At 37.8% G+C, this 12,454-nt stretch overlaps 1 protein-coding gene across 2 annotated transcripts; it reads left to right on the top strand.

Moving 5' to 3' along the window:
* The first annotated feature begins 1,708 nt into the window (after positions 1–1,708).
* MOSPD1 (motile sperm domain containing 1) lies at positions 1,709–10,615 on the top strand. 2 transcript variants are annotated; one of them, XM_010294355.1, is made up of 5 exons: positions 1,709–1,966; positions 2,151–2,226; positions 5,364–5,593; positions 7,473–7,634; positions 10,072–10,615. In XM_010294355.1, exons 1-5 carry the CDS (start codon positions 1,813–1,815, stop codon positions 10,101–10,103), a joined length of 654 nt encoding a protein of 217 aa, XP_010292657.1. In that variant the 5' UTR covers positions 1,709–1,812; the 3' UTR covers positions 10,104–10,615. The 2 variants fall into 2 exon arrangements, with proteins under 2 accessions (XP_010292657.1, XP_010292658.1); XM_010294356.1 differs by having other exon boundaries at positions 5,364–5,590; positions 10,072–10,414.
* The last annotated feature ends 1,839 nt before the right edge of the window (positions 10,616–12,454 follow it).

Raw genomic sequence — 12,454 nt, forward strand, 5'->3', positions numbered from 1 at the left:
ATAGTCAGTACATTTGAATGGAACAATGAATCTCACTTCTTAAGAGTACATAAAGTTGTTAAAGAAATAATGCTTACACTGCTGCACAAAGTGATCCCAGAGTTTGTTAATTCTTCTGAAACAAAAGGGATTCGCCAAAATTCTAAGAAGCACTCAGAACCCAAGTTGTCACTTACAGAGCTATTTTGTTTTCTAGACTGTTCTTAATAAGGTAGCAGAATGTTAACTTGGAACGCTATCATTGGGGATTTGTTTTCAGAATATTATTAGTAGCATTTCAGTGAAGTGGAAACAAACCTGTGCTCTGAAAAGAAACTGGATCTTGGGGAAAGACATTCGGAAATAGCCATGAATTTAAATTCTGCAGGGATGAAGCTTAGTTTGTGAGTAAGAATCAGAACCTATAAATGTGAAGATATGACAGATAAACTGTAGTAAACACCTAAACTTGTGTCATGTTTCGAGTATGAAACATGTATTCGGTGCTTGGAAATGTGAACATCATGATGTTTAGAATGCAGAAATAAGCATTTGGTTTTGGTTGTTCGTAATGCTAGGGCTCTTCGCTGCTAGAAAGTTCAGAAACTAAATTTCTTAAGGTGCAACCAAATCAGTTTATTAGACTGGAAAACAGCTGAAACAGAACTTGTTTTATAAAGCTTCATTGGAAGTGGAAATGACAGCTAATGAGTCAGTAGGAACTTTTTGTTTGTTTAGTATTTTCTACCATAGAATAAAGTTAAGCCTCAAAGGATACCTTCAGTATTAACCTATAGGAGCTACAGTTAAAATATTACGTTCTTGTTGGGAAAAACATATGTAGCTGTTTCACTTCGTTCTGTCCATAGTGTGTAAATTCAATGGTATGTGTGCTGAGGAGTCTGGCCTTAATTTTATTTTATGAATTACATTTGGGATTGTTGCTTGGTCGGGTCATGGGTTCTGGTTTTAGTTCTGGAATGTCACTCAAAATAAAACAAAACTGTGGGGGTGACAGAGGGAGAATTACGATGGTTTACTTTGGTTAGAGACAGTGGTGGTAGAAAACCTGTCTTATTTTTTAATCGAATATTAAATCCCAACTCTGTTTGGTGTTATTCATCCCAGTTCTTTTTCAATTCGTTGCCTGTAACTAGCATGCAATTGTAAACACGAGTTCAGTTTAAACAAGGCGTGAAGGTGTTCCCCATTCTTTTGTTCTGAATCTCTGGGATCTGACATACCTCAGTGCCTATGTGAGCAGATACCTAAGTTATTATACCTCATCCGGGAAGGTCACCACTGCAGAGAGATTCCTGCCTAAATGGTGACTACTGCTGCCTTACGTCTTTGTGTTTCCTCATTTCTGCTCTTTCTCAAGTGTTAGCATCCTGAGGCAAGGATGGGATATCTTTTTGTTGTTGTTTGGTTTGTGTTGCAAAGAGCCAGCATAAGCAACTCTAGTTATGAACTGAGACTCCAAAACGCTGCCATGATACACTGAAGAAGTGCTTATCCATTTATTTTATAGTAGTTTGTTAAATAGATGGAAACCTGATGCAAATCTTTTTTTCTGTTTCCATATTTTTGGAGGAACTTGAGTAAAGGTAGATTCATAACCAAGTATGACGTTCTATATTTTTACACCTTTGTTGACTGCCTCAGTTTAGTATAGACTTATGGAAATAATCTTCTTGCCTTTCTCTTTTTTCCTCCCTTTTTTCCTTTAGAATTGCCAAAATGCTTTGGAATTCTTAAACGATTCAAAAACTGAAGTCTCTGAGGATACAAAATCATAAGAACAGAAGAAGCAGCAAGGAGGATTCAGTGCCAATGCAGCAACAAAAAAGACAGCCAGAGTTAGTGGAAGGAAATCTTCCTGTTTTTGTTTTTCCTACAGAACTTATATTTTATGCAGATGACCAGTCAACACACAAGCAGGTGTTGACTCTCTATAACCCCTATGAATTTGCCTTAAAGTTCAAAGGTGGGTTTCTTAGGTTAAGTTCTATTTAAGGGTTAGTTGGTGATCTTGAACAGTCTTAATTATAATTCATGTGACAAATCATATTTGTGACAAAACCAAACTCGTGTCTTTATGTGTATCTGTTGATTAAGTTGTTGAGGTATTAATTCATGATTTGTTACTACTACTGTCCTTTTCATTGCAGTTCTTTGTACAACTCCAAATAAATATGTGGTGGTCGATGCTACTGGTGCAGTGAAGCCTCAGTGCTGTGTTGATATGTAAGTAAAAGTGGGTTGATTTTTTTTTTTCCTAATGTACGACATTTGATTATCTTAATTTCTTCTATTATTTAAGAGGTAGTGAATGACAGCATGCATAGTATAAACTAAGTTGGAAAAGGATACAATATTCTCCTAACCGCCTTGCATTCTTGTGGCTGTCTGGTCTTTGCTATTCTTTCACTCCAGGGCAGAGGTATTACAATATTGGAGATATTTCCTTCTTTAATTCTGTCTTTAGGCATAAATAAAATGCTAGTAAATGCATCTTGTAATATAGTTTGTAAATCAGCAGTGAGAGTAATATGAGCCTCCTCTGAGTACTTTTTTTATTAGAAATCACAAGAAAAGAAAGACCCTCAGGGTTGGGATTTTTTTGTGAGAAATATTTGTTTGCAGATTGGCAAAATGAAAATGTACCAGTTCTGCTGAGCACACTTTCCTGGGCCATGTTTAATAACAGTAGTTTTGCTCTTTCGTTCTCAGATCTCTCTGTCTCCCCTTCACTCATTTCTCCTGTCAGGTCCCAACCCAATAACAGAGAAAATAAGAAGGCAAGTTAAGTGACCACAATAATGCATAGGGTCTGTAGGCTGCTATAATTTGAAGTCGAGTAGGTATATAAGCTAAAATAGAGCAAATTTTTTCATCTTCCATTTCCCAAATTATTTCTGTGCTGATGTACAGATACCGCTGAAGAAAGTATGAAATACCTAAAAGAGCAGACTTAGCTTTCTGAATAGAAATTTGCAAACTGTAAAACACCTTCTGGAATCTCTGGCTTAACAAATGAACATATACAAAAAACTCTGCTATTGAATAATCTGTCTTTTGTCAGATACTGTGCTTGGGGAATGTCTCTTTCCTGTAGACTGTTATCCTTAGCTGTAATTTGGAAAATTCCAAGGACCCATCAAATAGAAAGGAAGTTTCTAAACACTAAAAAGTTTTAGTGGGCAGGGGCAACAATCCTCAAAATGGAACAAAACAGGTCAGAATATACCACTGTATTAGTGAGCTATTCCAGTCATTTACACAAGCTCGATTACATTTGGTTAAACAAATGTCTTTTATTAAATGAAGGAAAATAAGACATATGCATGTTTCCAAGGAATTTTCTGTGCAGCAAAACCCCCATCCCATTCCAATGGTTTCTGTCTAAGGGAAGTGTTTACTGCTAGGATATGAGCAGTACTATGCAAGTATGGCCATTTGCCAGACAAACAGATATTCTACAGAGCTTCCAATTATGCAATGGTCTCTAAAAAGAAACAGGAGAATGTATCTGTTTATAAGGGTCTGCAGAAAACACCTCCTTGCTTGGCAGCAAATGCATGTTCTCACAGCACAGTTATGTAAAGATTCTGTTTAGGTTGGTAGTTATTACCATGGTACTAAGAGTAGAAACAAAAATTTAAAAGGAAGTGTTAAAGGAAGAAATAAGAATTGAATCTGCTGTTCTGATATGCTGAGAGTTGTATGAATTAGGATTGTTGGGAGGGAAAAAGCCTTTTGTTTTAGTGAAGGCAGTTGCCCAGCCAACGCTCAACTTGCTGAAAGCCTGTCATAAGGATACGCTTTTGCCTCAAAAGTGACGTAAAACAATGTACATTCCTGCAGCCTTCTCGCTTGGGGGATGACTTCGTCTCTGTTTCCTTGTTGAATAGTCTATTCAAACTATATACCAGTTATAAGCACCGGCTGTGTGGTAATGATTGTAGATATCTTGATGTGATGTGATGTGATGAAACACAAAATTCTGTTTCTTGCAGCATTGTATATATTATCACAGATAGGTTTCTTGAAGTAATTTTGAGACTACTATCCTATATTACTAAGGGTAATTTTTTTCCCTCAGGAGATGGCAACATTCTTGAAGCCAAATCACATATATGTAGGTATTTTTTCAGATTAGCTATTATGTTATCTTAGAAATTTAGAACAGCCTTTCACAAAAAAAGTTTTCCACCTTGGAAAAATAATTAAAATCCATATTAGCCCTAAGAGCCGATACGACTTCAAAACCCAAATGTTACAGCTTTTTAATGCTAGATATGTATTTTCATAATGAATCATATATGCAGAGAGGAGACAGTTGAGTAGAGCACTGCTCAGAGGTCTCTATTGCCTTTGATTAGTGTTGCTTTACAACTGTGCCTTTTGTAGGTCCCACATACAATTTTTCCCATGAAATGCCATAAAACTAGAAGGAATGCAACAACTATCACCCTGTCTTACTGTTGAAGCTATCTTGGTCAACCTGTTCGAAACAGTAGAGCAACAGCTGGACAGTGAGAAGGTTTACCAAGAACATAACTGAGTCTCTAGCTGTAACTCAGAGGACAGGTCTACACTGCAGTCTGAGTCGTGATTGCAGCTTGTGATTACACCCAGCATAGCTCTACGTGCTCAAGGTAGCTAGATTGATGAGCAAAGCTCTGACAGCACAAATCTGTGCTATTGATAGCCAGATTTGCTCACTGAAAGACAGGTGAGAAATGTTTATGTAGATATGTAGCTGTCATTTTTACTGCACTGTTAACATGCTTTTAATGGTGAACTTCTGATTTTGAAAATCCCTTCACATCTAGTTGACTCTTGTCCATAGAGGGAATGAGTTTGGCTTCTGAGAAAGTATGATTGTAAAGCTTTGAGCCTGGCTTCCTCAAAAAGTGAGACTTTTGCCATCACCTGTCCAAGTGTTGGGCAGTCTTACTTTTCTTCTTTCCTCCCCTTGTGCACTCCAGTCCTCCCATACCTTTTAAAATCATTGGCCAGCATCAAACAACTTTGATAGAGGAGGACAAGGAGGCATCTTTCACATAATTGATGTTTCATGCAAATTGGCAGCTAGGACTCAGATTGAGGCAAAGGTGCGCTTGAGATAAAGAATTAACTGTTCTTTTTGGCCAGCCAATTGAAGCATATATATTTGGGAACCAGAGCAAACATAAGGAGGGGAGAGAGAAGGCAAGATCAAATCTTCAAGAACATTGAGTGATGCAGGAGGTAATGGGGATCTGGACTATTGTATCTGTGTGGGGGAGAATGTGGGGAAACATTCGGATGTAGGACCTAATTCCACAGGAGGCATGCTTATTAGTTCCTCTATTTGAAAATGTCACTTTCCTCTGCAGTGTGATTCGTCACAGAGATGTTCGGGCTTCTTACTATGGCGTGATAGATAAATTCCGTCTACAAGTGTCTGAGCAGAGCCAGAGGAAAGCATTAGGGAAAAAGGAGATTATTGCTATGCTACTTCCATCTGCAAAGGAACAACAACAACAAAAGGAAGAGGAGGAAAAACGAATAAAAGAACACCTGGCTGAAAGTGTCTTCTTTGAGCAGACTTTGTGTCAACCAGGTAGCTGAAATCTTGTACCCCTCCTGTCCTCTGAATCAGTTATGAATAGCTCAAGTGACTAGGAAGACTGAGCTAAAATAAGTTTTAAAATAACTCTTTTTATTTATCTGTAAGACTGCTGTCTTTATCACTGGGGGATGATAGTGACCAAGAAGCCAAACTATGGCTATTCTGCTTATGCTGTCTTAATTAATCAAGACCCATTGCTGCCCCATGTTTGCATGTCATACCTTGGAGAGTACATCCTCTATTCCTCTGGTGTGGAAGTTGTGCTACAGCCAATGGGAATTTCTCTGCAAAAGGATGGTAGTTATTTTTCCTCTTGGGCTCTTTCAGAACATATGCCCCTTCTGAGTTTGTTCCAAGGCCTTAATCCTCCATTTCCTGATAAGCAGGAAACATTGCCAGAACATCTTCTAAAGTGCTCCTTGTTCTGCGCCATCTCCTTTGTCTGTCTCACAAGTACAGAAAAGCACAGTTGCTGGCTGAAAAATCTCTGCATGTTTCATACGCGAGGAAGTGAATCAACAGTCTTGGACCTGGACTGAACAGTTAAATTGAAGTGGTAGGGTGAGATACAGAAAGTATCAAGTTTTACTGGAACCGAATCTAAACTGATTCTTGACTTGACAGTCTACCTTCTTGTTACTTGTTAACTGATTTATATTGTAATATTCTTGTCACTGTTTTATTTTTCATGACAAGACCAAAAATCAATTCGAGGAAGTAGATGAACCTGCTTGAGAGTGTTCCTCTTTTTAAAACTAAACTGTTTCACTATTTATACATAGGTTGTTGGCTGGTGAAACACCTTTTACTAAAAAAACCCTCAAGATGAGTATTAATAGGATACATGGTTAAAGCAAACTTACAAGATCTCTGGGCTCATGGAACAAAACGTTACTATGATAGTTGTTCCGGTGCAGAGGGTTTGAACCGTCCTGAACAATCTGGTATTGGTCTTGATCCAAATGCTATTTCTCTGCTTAAAAACCTTGTTGACTACATTATATTGCTTGCTTACAGAAAAACAGTAAACAAAGCAACTACAGTCTTTGCATACAACTTGCAACCTAGAAATAACAGATTTATGGAATTAAAATAGGACACACATTGCCAGTCACTGAGCATAGAAAAACTTGATAAAAACATTGTCTGATTTCCAACGGGTCTTAAGAATTTGGTTGACACAGTGTGCCTTTGAGTAGGTTCCAGCTGTTAAACTGCAGCGCAACAAAGAATATGAAGGACAGTTCATCTGTAGTTTGCATTTCCTTTTTCTGGTGATAGTGGACTGTCTAAGTGGTTCACTCACGGATTTTAAAAGTAAGATTCAAATATTACTGATTTGTGGCATATAAACTGGTTCTGGCAGGTGCAGCCCTTAAATCCTCTAAAGAGAGAAGGGGAACTCATCTGTCCCAAGAACCTGTTCTTTTGCTATAGCCAAGTTTTTGTTCTGGAGGTGTGAGCAGTTTGCCCACGCAGCTCTTTCAGGTGTTATGTCCTAACTGATTACTAACACTGAAGGAACATATCAAGGACTGGAGTCAGCATGCATGGTGAAACCTCAAGCGTTGCTGAAACATCCAGCTGTCATGAGTGTGTATATATAGTTACTGGGCCTGGCAGGCTCTGTTCCTCCAGAAGGGAGGGGTTTGGGAAGTCATGTGAAAAGCATCAGAACAGGGAGCAGCCTTCTCCACTGCAGCATGCAGAAGGTTTAGAAGGGTGGGTTTAAGCATTGTTTTCCACCTCCTCCAAACTCCAAAGGAAAATCTCAGGACATTGCAGCACCAATGTACCACAAACATTTTTGCAGAATATTTAACATGTATATTGGTTAGATGTTCCTTACAACTGGTACTGTCTTGTTTTTCAGAAAACAGAACTGCCTCGTCGGGACCTAGTTTACTAACAGTCTTCCTAGGAATAGTGTGTATTGCAGCACTCATGCTACCTACATTGGGGGAAATGGAATCCCTGGTGCCTCTCTACCTCCATTTAAGTGTGAATCAAAAGTTAGTAGCTGCTTATGTTTTAGGTAAGTGTTTTGGATGTTGTAAGTGTTTTCTTGCAACTTCTGTGAGTTGGGAAACTTCTGTGTTTGCCAGTGGCTTCAGGAAACTTGAGGAGACAAAGCACCACATTACATTTTGTTTTGCATCTCCACTATTAACTTGCAGCCATACTGATATCAGGGTAAATTACTTACTCTAAGTATTTTAGACCAGATTTTAGTTAATATTTATTCTATACAGGCCCCTGTATGTTAATTTCACCTTCATTTGGTGACTGCCAACAAAACTGAATAGAATGTGCTGTTTCTTGTTCTTATACTGAAATAGAGGGTTGCTCTGTTGCAGATCCTAGATCTCTTCAGTTATTTTGCTTCTCTCTCCAACCCAGATGAGCTGATCTGAAAGTCTCCGTTTACTACCTTCTTGATAAGCAGTTGAAATATATAGAAATAAGTTGTTGTGAACCCTTCCTAAGAGACAGCTACCATCCACAGTTCTTCCTGATCTGTAGCTTGCTCCTGAATTAGCAAACATAGATAAGTTGCCCATTTCATTTGTTACGACTATTTTTCTATAACTATTTCAGATTTGAAGAACAGTCACACTAAACTCAATTCTCCCGTCCCACTACCTGGCAGAAATGAGGATTTAAAGGAAACAAGCTAGGCAGCTTCAAACTGATAGCTAGAGGTGAGGTAGTGATGGGAGAAGATGCAAGTTCTCGATGGTTAATGTGCACACTCAGTCGATTGATTGAGTCATGCAAGTCAGTCTGCTGAAATGGTTTGAAAACTCACTCGTCGCTCTTTGCCTGAGCTGATGGTGATGTATTTTCAGATCAGGACCTTGCACTCATCCTTGCTTTGTTTTTTATCTCTAGTTTTGCAAATTACTCCAGTTTCTGCTGGTGCCAACTATAGTATTAAACCATTTGATTTTATACATATAATTATGTGTGTAAACAACTTAACTTGTTTCTAGATTCACCATGAAGTTCCTGCACGTTTTGATTCCTTCGGTAGCAGCATTTCTAGTGTTCACAAAAAGATTCTTCTGTGTGCAACTCTTGCTCATGTAGACAGCTGTTGCTCTTGAAGATGAAACCGCTTTCTTACACAACAAAGTACAACGGGATTGTGTAGCATTTAATTGAAAATGGAGGTTAATACCACACCAGCTGGGCTATACGACATTTGAAAAGTATTTGCTTTACAGAAATGAGTTAAACCCTTTATTGCCTGAAAGTCCCTATACAAGTGGTATAGGCTGTCCTGTAGCACCTTCCAGAAGCCTCTGTTATTACTCTGCGATGATTTAGATAATCCAAGATAAGGCCTGCAGCAGTTGTGGTAGTACTGATTGTCTAAGCTAATACAGACCTTAATAGCTGAACTGTAATTCCTCTTTAGTGGATAAATTGCTTATCTAATGGAAGGCAGCATTACAACTCTGTTCTGTCATGCTTCTATCTCCAAAATCTTTGTAAGTAAGTAAGTTAAATCAGTATGTAGTGGCAGGGTAGTAAACTAGTCTCCGAAATTTCTTTATCCGTGGTGAGATCTATAGGCTTTAGCTAAGCTCTCTGCAGTGAAAGGCTGTTACAGTAACATCATCTGAGCCTGCAAGCAAGTAAGATTGCCTAAGCACTGATAAATTACTATTTTGAGGTTACGTAAAGTTGGAATTCAAGGAGACTTAATGTTTTTCCATGTGCCTCTTTGCCTTGTGCAATGTAACTCATGGCTGAGAACTTGCAGATACAGGAAAAAGTATGAATCAGCACATAATTAAAGTGAACTTTTTAGTGCATCAGGAGGAGGTTTATTAGCACCACATTTCCTGCTTTCATCTGTTTTTAATTGTTTTTAACCTCTATCAATCAGAGCAGTTTGGGTTTTTTTTTTAACTCCCTCTTTAAAGGTCACAATGAAGAGTCTGTAAAAAGCTCCCTATGCAGACTGACAAGGAAGCTTAACATCTTTGTCTAAAACTAGGCTTTGATCAGTTACTCTGTATAGAACAGAAACAAAAATGTCTTGTAGCCTTCAGCTAATCTGCCTTACTGATGATTCAGCATTTGAATTACACTGCCTATAACTAGCCCCCATGAAAACTGGTGGCTTGGGTGCTAACGTTACACTCACCCAAGTCAAAATCTCAATGTTAAGATTTTCTAGTAGTGTGATCAGTAATTGTTTGGAGTATTTATAGCTTTTTTGACATTTAGTTACTAGATATACTGCACTTCAGTGTTTTTTTTTTTTACACAGATTTTGACTACATAAATATTAGAACTATTGCTCCAAATTTTTAAGTGAAGTGTATAGATAAACTCATTCTGCATGTATTTATGCACTTCTACGTTATTTTCTGGCCTGTGACAGTATAAACTGTTGTCTTCATTTTAAATGTTTTATTCAGTGAAATTAAAGCATTTAGTTCTTAATTTTTGTCTTTCAGGTCTCATCACCATGGTTATTTTGAGAACATGAGCAATGAGTTAATAGGATGTCAAACACCTTACTGTATATTCACATCATGAATGTGGACTGCCTTTTACTCCCATTTGGCTCATTAAGATGCTAGTAAAACTGTTCAGTGATTTAAGATACCTTCAGAAGTGTAATATATTTTAACTATGTATAATAAATGAAAGACTCAAAGCACTTTTCGGTGCTTCTGTAACAGACAGCTATGAAATGTTCAGTGATACCTGTGAAAATAATTTGAAAAAACTTTTATATTTACGCCTACTGTAAAAAATCTTATTAAAGCAACATTTGTTATTTTTAGTCTATGTTCACATCAGTGCGTGATCACTATAAAAGCAAACTGTCTTATGTAAAACCATTCATTTGGTTTGTGGCTGTACGTGCTGAGGCTGGTGCATAACACTTCTGTATACATACCAGAAGGATGAGAGTTGTGACTAATCATTGAAGAAAATGAAAAATTCCATCAGTAAAACTATGAAATAAACCATGAATTTTAGGTGAAGAAGTAATTCTCAAATTCCTTACTTCATCATTACCAATAGATGGTTGAGTGCTCGTTTTCTTACCTGGGGAAATAATTTCTGCAACAGCCCTTTTGTATCACAACTGTAGACAATAAAAACAAGTTCTATAATCAGATCCTTTAATTTCTTAGGGATGCATGCAATATGTGAACTACGTGGCATTAATGGAAGTTGAACTCACACTGCACGCCAATAGAAAATTCTGCATTTTCTTCTTAGAGATCAAATTAAGTATAGCAAAACCTTCCCCCTGAGCTAGGGGATTTCTTCCTGCTCAAATTCCCGTTTTTTATATTCTAGATGAACATTTATCTTGTTTCCCATCATCTGACATTTCATTGTCAAGATGTTAAATTTAAAAATATTTCTACTGAAGGGCCACTGTTACTGCATTTGATTCATACACATAAATCTTTGTTTATAGGAAATGTATATAATCAGCTCAGATCTGTATAAAAAACATTTTGGAAATTAAACCTTCTTTCCCCCTGCATGTTATGGGTCACTTTTCTGCTTATGATGGAAGTACAAAGAAACCATGCAGATAACAGTGTTGCTCAAAAAAAAGGGAGAGAAAGGTTGAATTCAGTTGTTAATCACTGTACATTTTTTCTTATATATAATACAAGAAAGTCTTTAAAGGGCAATAAAATGTTACTTTAGTTTGATTTTCAGAAGAACTGAGATTGTGTCATCTGTCAGCATGAAATGATAAAAGAAAAGTCAAACATTCCTGTTCATTAAAAAAACTTCACATTACTAACTGGTTTGAGAACACCCTGTTCCAGTGAGAACCCCGAGATCGTGTTTGGGTCTCGGTGCTTTCTTGCTGCTATAGAGCTGCATTCTTGTAACATCATTGTTATTCTGAAGAACCTACACCGTTAATTCTGATGAAAATCAGAATTAACCGTGTATCAGGTGGTTTAACCTGCTGCTTCGTGAGGAAGGGCAAGGGAACTGAACAGAAATTAAGGAACTAAAACTGCTGTGTGGTACGTTAGCCTGGCTGTTATGTATTAAGATACACATTTTATTGTGCCCAAGCTGATTTAAAAAAAAACACAAACAACAAAACTACCTTTTTTTCCCCCGTATCGTGGAGCTCCAGTCATGGGCCAGGATTATGTTTTGCCAGGCACTTGCAGAAGTACAGAAGACAGAGAATCCCATGTGTAGGAACTTGGAGTGACTGTAACCAAGTCCCTGCAGCTACCTTAGTCCTGCAGGAGAGTGCACGCACAAGCCTTGGGAAGCGAGATTACAGGGCGACAGAGACCCGGAGTGCCAGCGTTCCTTTTCAAGGCATTTAAAGAGAAGCGACTGGTTTAGAAGAACACCTTGACCAAAGAAATCGGTAACAAAAAGTTATCAGCAACTAAAAAGACTGAAACATCGGACCATTTCTTTTTCAAGGGCAAGCGAGGAATAACGCACATAAAAAAAGATTAAATGCACAGTGTAACTCAGCAGATGCAGATAAAACTGGTGCTTGCGCAAAATAAGCCTGACAAATAGGAATTTTGACTCCTTTCTACTTCAGGGAGATTACAGCACACTGTACAATCACATATTTATTCCAGTGTTGGGAAAGCAAGACCTGAGGACAGTTGCAGTTCAGTGCTGTGAGGGGAATATATCAAATCATACTACAGTGTGGTCACAGGGAGACTAGTAAAATTTTGCCAGGTGGATACACAAGATCTATATTTTCTGATGCATATATATATGTATATACGCATGCACACACCTCTAGTACTTAGTTAATAGCATTATAGAAAACACTGAATTTCTTCGTAAATAAGACCTGAGACAGACAGTGAA

Source organism: Phaethon lepturus, unplaced genomic scaffold (assembly GCF_000687285.1).
Source record: "Phaethon lepturus isolate BGI_N335 unplaced genomic scaffold, ASM68728v1 scaffold8639, whole genome shotgun sequence".
Lineage (NCBI taxonomy): Eukaryota > Metazoa > Chordata > Aves > Phaethontiformes > Phaethontidae > Phaethon > Phaethon lepturus.

What these genes read in the sequence shown, in the direction of transcription:
- MOSPD1 (XM_010294355.1), top strand. Translation starts at nt 1,813, where the DNA reads ATGCAGCAACAAAAAAGACAGCCAGAGTTAGTGGAAGGAAATCTTCCT. An exon ending in GACTTTGTGTCAACCAGGTA is followed by an intron (nt 5,594 to 7,472) that starts GCTGAAATCTTG and finishes CTTGTTTTTCAG; the next exon opens with AAAACAGAACTGCCTCGTCG. An exon ending in AGTAGCTGCTTATGTTTTAG is followed by an intron (nt 7,635 to 10,071) that starts GTAAGTGTTTTG and finishes TTTGTCTTTCAG; the next exon opens with GTCTCATCACCATGGTTATT.